The sequence below is a fragment of the Tenrec ecaudatus genome, chromosome 8, assembly GCF_050624435.1.
Source record: "Tenrec ecaudatus isolate mTenEca1 chromosome 8, mTenEca1.hap1, whole genome shotgun sequence".
NCBI lineage: Eukaryota > Metazoa > Chordata > Mammalia > Afrosoricida > Tenrecidae > Tenrec > Tenrec ecaudatus.
The window spans coordinates 47,989,622-48,001,324 of record NC_134537.1 but is presented as its reverse complement, the minus strand read 5'-3'; the positions used below and the strand labels follow the sequence as shown (position 1 = coordinate 48,001,324).

The 11,703-nt window shown below is 45.2% G+C and overlaps 1 protein-coding gene across 1 annotated transcript; it reads right to left on the bottom strand.

The window, feature by feature from the left end:
• Positions 1-83: 83 nt before the first annotated feature.
• Positions 84-7,859, bottom strand: COX17 (cytochrome c oxidase copper chaperone COX17). Its single transcript, XM_075556372.1, has 3 exons — positions 7,636-7,859; positions 5,286-5,396; positions 84-206 (listed from the first exon to the last, which is right to left on the bottom strand). The coding sequence occupies exons 1-2, from the start codon at positions 7,740-7,742 to the stop codon at positions 5,312-5,314; spliced, it is 192 nt and encodes a 63-aa protein (XP_075412487.1). The 5' UTR covers positions 7,743-7,859; the 3' UTR covers positions 84-206; positions 5,286-5,311.
• Between the last annotated feature and the right edge of the window lie 3,844 nt (positions 7,860-11,703).

The window sequence follows — 11,703 nt, the reverse complement described above, 5'->3', positions numbered from 1 at the left end:
AAATCTTCTTAACAGCGTACACTTTATGAAAACAAAAGCAGAAACTCATGTGAGGAACATAAAAAGAAACTCTTCTGGAGACCTTCAACCAGGGACATCTATATTTTAATAAATTATAAATACTTTCTCCATTTATCAAGACATTATAGACTTCTCAATGTTTTCTAATATTCTTCACCGCTCCGGAGTTATTCAGAGTAGACTACCTAAGAAAAAGAATTAGACAGTCAATTTTTCAAACATCATGTATTAAAGAATTCAGACCCCTAGAAATGAATGCCCCCCACTAGCTATTATTAACTAAGTGCTACACATAACTCTGAGATTATACACCGACCAAAAAGATGCCTATTTTTAGATTCTAGTTTTGTCTCGCTGAAAACATCACTGCAGCAGTACAATTCATTACACTGCTTGATCTTTAGAAACATCTGTTGAAGTAAAGAGTTTATATTTACTTTCTTAAAAGCAGCTCCTAAAAAAAGCCTACGGAGGTTTATTTCTACAGATATCTAAGAGACGAGACTTGCAAACCCTTCCTTGCTAACTCAAGCATGTCTGGCAAGGTTCGTGAGGTGGAAGGCGGAGGTCGGCTCAGTCAGTGCACAGGGCACACTCCCTGTGGAAAGTTACCCACTTAACTTCAAAGCAAAATAAGGGCAACCTTTTCCAGTCCGTTTGAGAAGAGTAATGAGGGAGAGGAACGCAGAGGGCACAGTTGCTGGTCTGGTCAATCAAGCTCAGACTTCCCTTCAAGCTCAGCCTTCCCTCCAGAAAACTACCACCCGCCCAGGTTCCAAGTCTTATGGGAGAAGACCAAGAACGGTGCTAAAAAAGTAACTAATTAATGGGGCGTTCATGAGCAGTAACTACTTGTCAACAAACACTGAAGGTCTTTCTTTTGTAAAAGACATAAAAGAAGAACACACGTGGCTATCCAAAAAGGACTTGACCTTTGAAGGCATTACAGCAGCCTGTCACACACTGTTGCTTGCTTTGCAGTTTGGGGATTGCTTATACATTTTATCTTCTTTATCTGAGGGTAAACTCCTTGATATGTACTTTGGACACGTCAGGAATGGCCAGTCCCTGGAGAAGGACCTCATGCTTGGAAAACAGAGGGGCAGTAAAAATGAGGCAGGCCCCTGACAAAATGGACTGGCACAGTGGCTGCAACGATGTGCTCAAACCTAAGAACAGGTGTGAGGCCGGCGCAGGACCGGGCGGTGTCTGTTGTGCACAGGGTCCCGGTGAGTGGGAACTGACTCCACCGCACCTAACAACACTCCTTGACAAGAGTATCTGTTGCCATCGAGAGTCCATTCCAACGCAGCCTACGGGACGGAGTAGAACCCCATACACTTTCCCAGACGACCGTCTTTATAGAAGCAGACTGTCGTGCAGGTGTCTCGGGGCTGACCCACTGCTGGCAGCCATGCCAGCTGGACTCCTCAACAGGGCCCTGGTCTCATCCTGGCAACAGTTTACACAACAAATACGGAATAATACGTGTTTCAAGGGCAGAAAGAACACCTTTCCCCTGCATTTTCACAGCTAACCTGTGGCTTTTATTATGGGTGAAAAGCGCCCAACTCTTAAGTTCAGGTTAAGTAAGCGTGAGTGTCGCCCCTGCTCAATGCTAGCCTTTTCATTTCTTTCCATTTTTCAGCCCCCATCAAACCAGGTTCTGCAGGACTCTGCAGACTACTAATGTCATCAAGTCCCAGGCAGCCATTTCCTCCTATGATGTCTAACCAGGTTCCAGGTCCCTGTACTGTTTCTCCTTCAGTCAAAGAATCCGTTCCAGGGGAATCCGTTCAAGGAAGTGTCCCCAGTCACCATCAACACATTAATTTTTCTTAGCAGTAGGTTTCAAGTCTCTGCCTCTGCTACTAGCAAATCCTCAGGCAATTTGTATTTAGCACTTTTCCCAGCTACTTCTTCAGCTTACGCTAGTGATTCCAAAAGTGCAGTGCACTTGAAAATCACCCGGGAGTTTCTGAATCATTAGGTACACACCAGGGCCTAGGCTGCAACTTCTGGGAAAACGCTCCTCGGGTAATTCTCAGCTGCACCTCAGGGTAAGCACCACTGACTACTCTTATATTCTAGCCCACCTCTGCATCCAAGGAACAGTAACGTTAGCTCTACCTTATTTAGGCATACCATTAATATCTACACAGCTTTTAAATTAAAGATCTTTTCTTATCACCGGGAAGTTTTAAGTTTGAAACCTATTCTTACTTTAAGCTGTCCACACACACAAAAAGGGGTGTGTGTGGAAATCTAACAGTATAAAAATTACCAAATTAGTTCATCGCCTATCAGTAGGGACAGCTGGCCAGATTCTGCGGGTTAGGGCCCAGATCACCACAATCAAGTGCACGCCACATGCAAGACAGTGCGTTCCCGCCCTCACAAGTTCCCACACCACTCTAGTCGATTTAAGTGTGCGACAGCGTAATGATAAAGTTTGAAATATTCTGATAATGACCAAAGTCACAGACATGAAGACAGCACAGGCTATTGGAAAAATGATGCCGACAGACTTGCTAAGATGGCAGCACCTGCAGAGCGTAATGAAACGAGGTGGCCGATAGGTTTCACCATGCAGCCAACCGCCTAGTTGTTCAGTTATGGATTCTAAGTTAGCAGGAGGGCTGGCTAATTCGCATTCATAATAGTTTAAAGATCGGAGATCAAGATTTTATGCAATCCTAATAATGCCACTGTTGACAATGAAACCTCCTTAAGCTGAGGAGGATCTGGAGGACCGAAAGCCTGGAGTCTGACCTATCCGCTACGAAGGAGCTCTGGCGGCACGGTGGTTCAAAGACAATCAGGTCACATGTTGATCAGACATCAATACATATCTGCTACCTACAACTCTGGAGGCATTGGCTATTTTGTTCTAGCTTCTAGTTTTAGGGTCTGCCAGGCACATTCACACACCTGTCTATCAGGTCACCATCTTCACAGTACTACAAAGCAGTTGGGACATTTATTATTACCTCTGTTTCACAGCTGAGGACAGTAAGGTTCAGAAAGGACTGGCCCAAGATCACACACTCAAAGTTGTTGCATTTCACTGTATGGACGTGTGAAGCAAAGAGGAACTGCTCTCACTTTCTCTATTAACACAGAGAAAACCACAACACCTTCGGGTTCCCTGAAGACACAACGCTTACAAGACAAATACAGATCCTTGGTGGTCCACATAAAATTTAAGATACTGTGGTTGCTTCGAAATCCAGCAATTCTTTTAATTACTCTTTTTAGTAAGGCAGGACTGCTACAACTAAGTAGTTTGTTTATGAACAAAGAAATCATGTACAAACAGTGAGGTTTCCAGGTCTTTAAAAGTAGTCAATGGGTATATGGGTATACAGATGTGTAGAGAGAGAGAGAGAAAACTCCCTCCTGCCTCAAAATAATTTTACAAAGTACTGCACTATGAGATTGCTTTAAACAACCTGCTACTCTGAAAAACATTTAAGATGGTGCATACCAAATCAAACTCATTGCTGATGAGTCAATTCTGAGTCATAATCCATCTTACAGAAAGAGACCTGCCCCACAGGTTTGCTAGGCGGTGAACTTGGTGGGAGCAGATCACCACTTCATCCTCCTGCAGTTGGTGGGTTCACACCGGCAAGTCTTTAGTAGCAGGTGAGCGCTTAACCCCTGCACCACAGGGCTCCTTACAGGGGAAGTTCCTCATCATAAAACAGACCAAGAACTTCCCACTCACGGGATCTAGGCCCAGCCACCCCCACTCTACCCCTTCAACCCGACACTGTCTATTCAGCATCAGCTCTCACTTGGACTGAACTTCCCGAGACACTACTACGTACACTTTCCAAAATTAGGTCATGCTGCCTCACCCTGTGTGCCTTTACCCAAACCATGCTTGCTGCCTAGAATGCCCAAGTATTAAGTGAACCATACTCTACAAACTGTGAAACACAGTATGGCTCTGGAATGCCCAAGTATTAAGTGAACCATACTCTACAAACTGTGAAACATAGTCTGGCTTTCTTTATAACTGGAGAAACCGAAATCCAGAAAGGATCAACGGCTTGATGGTGCACAGTAAACTTGATGTCACAAGGACAGGAAGGAAATCAAGCCTCCAGACTCAACTTGTATGGTTCCCACTACCAGTAGAGACTTCTCAACAGCTCCAGGCAGCTCCTCTCTCCTTTCTATAGCTCAGCGAGGAAGACTGGCCCTGAAATTCCCAAGAGGCCGAGCTTCAAGGTGAAAGGGAAAGAGGCCGTCCTCTCTCTGACATTGGTATGCAGCTTTGGTGTTATCTCTTGGCTACTGCTGAGTTCACAGGGGCCACTTTAGGGGTGGGGGCACACAGCAGCCTGGAGATGAAGGTTCCATTTGGATCCATTAGGCCAGTGTTTCCCAACATGGATAAAACTGCTACTGCCTTGGGGGGAGGGGGGACGCAGCAAAAGCAGATACCAACAAATTACAATTTATCCTGGATTATGGGGTACGGTATAAGTTTTTAACTGTTGGGGGGAGGGCGCACAGAAATTTTCTGAAGAGAGGGCTGTAGGCCAAGTAAGTGAGAATCCATGCTTTAGGCCTTACCTCCCTCATTCATGAACAAGCCTCTAGGGAGCAGCCACTATGGGCTAGCTACAGTTATAGGTGCTCACCGACACCTAAAACAGGGAGGGATCTGAGGCAACAGCTCCTAAACAAGAGGAAATCATTCATTTGTGGTGTGGCTGGGTACTCTGTCACTTGAAGTCTCTTTCAGCATTCAAATTTGGATGAAAAGTTCAAAGTTATCCAGAAAATGGTGTGAACTTTTAATTTTCTAAGAGTAAAGCTTGGTATAAAATGCCATGCTTTTTGTTTGGCAAAAGCAAGGCATCCTGGGGTGGCTTATTCCCTATTTAAAAGCACTTCCCAAAAGCACTCAGAAAGAAAAAACTCTCCTTTTACTGCCTCAGTCAGACAACTGGGGATTGTGAACTTGCCAGAGCTACAATTCCTTCTTACACAGAAAGCCCACAGGCTGGTAAGCCCTTTCTTGAACGCTAAATTCCCGCTTCTTAAGGCCTCTGAATGCCTCGCAACTGTATCGGCAGCATTTAATCCCCATACAGAGAGCTGCAAAGGCCTTCTTTTTCATTGATACTTAAACATATTACATTAACCTGGGGTTCTCAAAGCCGCCTATGTCACTTCTGAATGGCCTTTCAGAGCATCGCAGAACGGAGGCTAAATCTGTACAGCCAAGCTCAAACCTGAAGCATTACCTTGCCAAGCACAAGAGCTCACCACTTCAAATCTTAAATCCCAGGGCTCGCATGCACTCCTTATGGGCCTCAATCAGGTGTCCGCAGTGCTCTTCTCCTTTCTCAATGATGCTACGAGACAAATGGACTTGTTATTTGACCAAGTAGGCATCAAGCACTTCATTAAATATGCATGCACAGCAGGGACAGGGAGAGGTAGAACGCGGGGATGCGGAACACAACATCAGCCTTTTGAAAAATGACACTACGCCAGCTGACATTACAACTGTGTTTTATTGTATCCTGTCAAATTCTCCTGACCAGGAAGATGGTCCATAGAGAACGAGTTTGAGGTATCTGATTCAAACAACCGTGGGGATGGCCCAGGATGGGGCAGTGTTTCACTCTGCTGGGCACAGCGTCACTATGGGTTGGAACGGACTCGATGGCACCTCACAACAGAACTGATCTGAAGAAATAATTAAGCATGTGCTACATTGCCTCTGACTCATAACCCGGGAAGAAAGCGGCTCAGTGCTGAACTAGAAGGGGCCCTGATGGCACAGAGGATGCTGTGGGAGACAGAAGAGGCTGCCTACTCCGGTCCAGTCAGTCTTAGAACTCTATAGAGCCCTTCTACTCTCTGACAGGGTTTCTGGGAGCTGCAAGGCAGTGAGTAAATCACTTATAATGAAATACACTGACTGATTAATGTATTTAACACAAGGTCAAAGAGAAAAGCTTCCTTTTCCACACTACCAGAGGAATTAACTTTCTAGATTCTGCCCTACAGCCAACTACCAATTAGTTAAATCTACTTCTGATCAAAAGACATCTGGGAAAAAAAAATCTGAGACCCAGGAGCAGCAAGATGAGCCACTTCATGCTGATCAGAAATCTTACAACATTCACAAGAGAGACTAGGACCACTCTGCTTTATTTCTAGGGAGAACATAACTTTAACAACAAATAAATCTGAATTCAGTAAAAGAGGAAAGGCTAACTCCTGACTTTATATTCGGAGAGAAATTTTAGAGGTCTGAGGCAGTCAATGCAAAAGGAATTTAAGAATAAAATAACTTGTCCCTTTGAGGATGCTCAACTAAAACCTAAGGTCTGGAAGTTCCAGTCAGTGCAGAGGTATCTCAGAAGAAAGGCCTGGCACACTCCTGAAGTCAAGCCACTGAAAACTCAACAGAATTGATACATATGGGGTTGCCACACTGGAGATGATACTATAGAAAGTGGTACTGGTTTCGAAATCCTACCTATCCTTATTGATTTAACACTTTATTTATTTAACCCATCCCTTGGTAGTTTGCTCAAGGGAAGGCTGCCTGAAAATGGGAGACAGTGTCACGGACACTGAGCGCCTCGTGAAGCTACAGCTCACCTTCACTGAGCATTTACTACTCAGCGCCTGGTGTAAGTCATCAGTCCGTCCAGTACTTCTGCAGGCTGATACTTTTATTAGGCCCACTGAGCAAATGATGCACATGTGTTAGGTAATGTGCTCAATGTCACTAAATTGGCGAGTCTGGATTCCAATCTGGGCTCTCCTTACTCCAAGCTCATTATGATACTATACACGCTAAAGGTTCAATAAATACTTGCACGGAGGGAAGTACAGCATCAGATCGTCCTCCAGTTCTCCTCCTTCCACAGCAACAGCTGTAGAGTAATGAGTATTAATAAAAGCGCTGTGCTCCTAAACGCATTACCTGCTTATGCCATTGAGTTCCATGTGAGGACAAAAGGGGGGTGAAGCCCATAGGGTGCACTTCTATATCTGAGTCATTCTAAAAAGATTTAGTGGCTACATAAGATGAAAATGAAAAACGTTTTGGTGGATTGATAATCATCGTTATGTGTTATTCTCAATATTAAATAGTCACCTAAATACTAGACTGGTTGATTTCTAAATCATCTGGCTTAAAAAAAACAAAAACTCCCTTTCGGACAAATGGAGTAAGGAAGGAGCATTGCCTGACGACCTCTACTTTTTGAGAGCAGTCCCTAGACGCTCCGTCTTCCCCAGCTTGCTACGACAGTCCTTCTCAGGTGGTGTATCCGCCACTAATGCGTCTCCATAATTCTGAGCTGACTTGCTGACTTCAGGCCACATGCTATCTTTAAGCCCTTGCAGACCTTCAGACCCGAACGCTCCCAGTAGTTGAAAAAGTTCGCAGAAAGGAACGAGCGAGCCCAGGACGCCTCGGGTGAGTCTGCCCTTGCTCCCCTCCCCTTCCCAACAGCCCAGGGTCAGCATGTGCCCCAAGCCAGCCGGGCGACGCGGGCAGCCCGGCCGAGCCCGGGGCGCGCAGAGGCGCCGGAAGCCGCGCGGCGGCGCCCTTCCCCGGCGCGCACTGACCATGCGTCGCGCGCCTTCTTGGTCTCGGGGCAGGCGCAGCAAGGCCGGAGCGGCTTCTTCTCCTGCGGCGCAGGCGGGCCCGGGCTCGCGGCCGCCAGGTCTGGCATTTTTGGTGCCGAAGGAGACTCCCGTTACAAACCAAAGAGCGCCCTCAACTCCCCGAGCTCCGGGAAACACCGCCACTTCCGCCTGTCGCACGCGGGGAAAGGGGCAGGAAGTCCCGCCTCTCTCACAGCGGGGCGGGGAGGAGAAAGGGAGGCGCGCGTGCGCAGTGCGACTCGGCAAATGGGGTCACAGCCGGGGCTCCTCGTCAGCGCAGGCGCAGAGAGGTAGGGTCAAAGGTCAAGGTTATGGCACATCAAATTATGAGAGCTAGGAATGATTGACGCGTTGCCCTGCCGGCTCACCACAGGAGCAGCAGTTGGAAACCACCGGAAGCTCGCCGGTGAAAGACCTGTAATACTTCCTGTCTCAGAAACTCAAAGGGCAGTTCTACCTACCCTGTCCTGTGGGATCCCCAATGAGTTAGGCTTGACTTAGTAGCAGTGAGTTTGGGGTGTTTTGGGAGGAATTACTGAAAATACAAATGGCCTCAGGTTTTTGTTTGTTTTCCCATCCTCCAGCCCCACAGATGTCAAAACTGAAGGCCAAGGACGTGAAATGAGTTGTTAATGAGAGAATTTATTTAAAGGTAGTGCAAAAGTTAGTCGGCTGTTAGTCAACAATGGAAATGTCACATCATTTGGGATTCGGTCTGTTGAGATTTCCTTTGTTAAAAGGGACCCAGAAGGCAACAAACTACCCCCCCCCCCCCGTAGTAAATAATTCCCCATAGTAAAAAATTCCTTTAAAACCTGTTAATTATTCCCAGCCTAGGCCTGTTGCAAAACCCGTTCACTGTTCAAGGATGCTCTGATTCAAGAAAGGGCAAGAAGGGCCCTTTAGATGGGCAATGGACCCCAAAGCCTTAGGGGGTATTTGGTCTGGCAGCCCCTGGAATAAAGGGGGCATAAGGAAGCTAGCCATTGATGGTGTGAATTCCTTGGGGGAATTGTTAACTGTTTTCCGGTGAACCTAGATCCCTTTTGTCCCACTGCTTGAAAGTCCTCTGCTCATTGTAAAACTTGTTAATCTCTTCCTGGGACTATTGGAAAGCCTGTTACTTATCACATAGTTTAAGGCACATAACTTGCATGATTTTGAATCATTTTGGAGGCAGCATATCCTCTGTCAGCACTGGCAGAAATAGTTAGGATTTCTCGAATCAACCTGGTCTGTCTTTGGCTGCCACATGGACAGGCTCTCCCAGACCCCTTGGCAGCCAGCAACAAAACCACTAGGAAAAGCTGGTGCCCTTGAGTAATTATATTTTTCCTATTTCACGCTAAGATATTATCCACCTCCTACTTGCCCCCCCCCCATTACTTTCACTGACCTAGGTAAAAATAAGTAGCAAAGGTATTTGAACAACCCAGTCCACTAGTGTTGGGGAAGAAAAAAGGACCTCCCCTTATACTTCAAATATACCAAGTCCTGAAGACTTGGCTAGGTGATGGACTGCTAATTGCAACGTCAGAAGTTCAAACCCACCAGCTGCCCTAGGGGAGAAAGGTGAATCTGTCTGTTCTCAGAAACTGCCTGGGAAACTCTTATAAGGTCAGCAATGCATAGCCCTGAACATACTTATTTCAGAATGAAATATTCAATCATTGGGCGGGGGGAATATACCGGTTAATAAAACTGACACTGCATATTTCTTAGGCTTGCCTGAGTTCAGTTAAGTAGTGCCCATGTTATTTATTCAAGAAAATGAACAGAAACTCTTTTTAAAGTATGACTTGGGGCATTGGTCAAAATAGCGACCCTAGGAACAATAGAATGAAGCGCTGCATGGTCTTGCCCTGTCCTTAAAATTGTTCCAGTGCTTTTGTCCATTGTTGCTGCCACAGTGTCACTCCATCTCCTTGAGGGTCTCCCTCACTGCCCCTCCACTTATGACGCATGATGCCCTTCTCCAGGGACTGGTTTGTCCTGACAATATGTCCCAAGTATGTAGGGCTTGCCATCCTGGCCTCTAAGGCGCACTCCAGCTGTGTTTATTCAGGCAGATCCGTTTGTCCTGTTAGTGGTCTGTCGTACTGCAGTCCTTTATTAATGGACCTACATGCCTATTGCCTCGTGTGCTTGCCTGTCTGGGCATTAATGAAAACGTAGAGATTTAAAATATATGAAATTAAATGATTCCCATTCTTCACCATGAGAGATTTCAATAACCCACTTCCCCAAAGAAAACTCCAACAATGTCAGATAACTTATTGAAAGACTTATTGAGAGTCGCCATATGGAGACTACTAATAATGAAACAGCCATTTCTCTGAGGTTAGTTCGATTAATAAATACCATTTGTATCAAGTTCTCTTTTCTCAGTTTTTATTTTTACCACTAAACAGAGGTGGATTGCCCAATATGCAACATGAGCATGGGCTTACACTGAACAGTTCACATGTGTTTCGCCACATGTTTGATATCAGTAACATACATGAGCCTGTGCTTACCTTGCTTACTGGGTACTTCATCCTTTTCAGGGACGGTAAATTTGAAAAGAGCCTTTGATTCTGTAGCAAGGTTCTGTGGGGTTGCGAGAGAAACAGATGCCTGCCATACTGAATCTGAAGCTGAATCTTTCCTGTGGTGAAATGTGAAATTGCTCACTACAGATCAATAAGTGAGCACAAGTAAGCCCATGTTTACCTTACTTATTGGGTAATTCACATCTGCCAGCAATACTTTGCTCTTTTAAGCCCCAGGGCCCCTTGCTATTGTTCTGCTTGCTAAATTAATAGGCAGCAAAACTTGAAATGGTGACGAGTGAACTTTTTTGTACTGCAGCGAATATGTTACTGATTAGATCTGAGTAAGCTACAATGGCACTAAGCAACTGTTCCCTGGATGGAACGACCACCTAGGTAATGAAACAGCACGCCGGAAGTGCTCTCTCCCATCCCTGTACTATCAGGGTCTCCTTAGCCACTCTTCATGCCTAACTAACTCCAAGGATGGACTTTACTGTGCAAGGGGCAGTACTTGAGGTTGATGGAGAAGGAGTGACACCATGTGCTGACAGAGAAGAATGACAAGACTTACATTTTCATTGAAGAGATTCAGAGGCAACTTTGTTTACAATTTTATTTACTATTCTGGCTCTACCTCTGCCCCTGCCTCCCCCAGTGCCCCCACCCAAATGCAGAAATGTGAAGAATTGTGGAGAGTTGTCTTCCAATATGGTTAAGTATCAGCTTACCTACTAAGAAAATTTTACTAAGTAGCAAACATCACTCCCTAATACCAAGTTTCTTGTACATAAGGAAACTGAAAGACACAGCGTAATCTCAGGACAGTTGTCTATTACTAATCTGTCTATTACTCATTCCTGTTCCCGGTGTGTCCTCAAAGTTTCATACAAGAGCACACACCCCAGGAGGCAGGGGACAGGAGAATTTCCACCTCAACATCAGAGCAAACCACAGGAAATTGCTGGAACACTAACCACAATCATGTTGGGGTTTTTTTAATTGTAAATTTTTAAATACATATAATAAGCCAGCTTAAACATAAAGTTTTGCTTTTCAAGTAATATTTATTTTGTCTTATTGAATCTACTTTTTTTTCAAAAAAATTACTAAATGGCAGGCAAATGTACTCAATACATGCTTCTATATAAGGATGATAGTTGTAACAGTCACTCCTATTCTTTATCATTGCATCTTTTATGCTCATAGATTTTGAAATGGATCCCAGATGTTAAAAGAAAACAAGTTGCCTGCTTGCTGTCAAGTTCATTCTGATTCATGGTGACCTTGTGTATGTCAGAGTAGAGTTACACTTCATAGTGATTTCGGTGACTGATTTTTTTCCCAAAAGTAGATCACCTGGCCTTTCTTCCAAGGCACCAGAAGACTCAAAGCTCCAACTTTTCACGGAACAGCTGAGGGTGGTAACCATCCCACTCAGGGACTTCTTTCCATGAAACCATACTCACTGCCAGAAGTCAATGCTAACTCATCGCTA

Excerpts from the sequence above, each read along its gene's own strand:
- COX17 (XM_075556372.1), bottom strand. The coding sequence starts at position 7,742 with ATGCCAGACCTGGCGGCCGCGAGCCCGGGCCCGCCTGCGCCGCAGGAG. Across the intron at positions 5,397-7,635 it reads AAGAAGGCGCGCGACGCATG|CATCATTGAGAAAGGAGAAG; the intron begins GTCAGTGCGCGC and ends TTTGTCTCGTAG.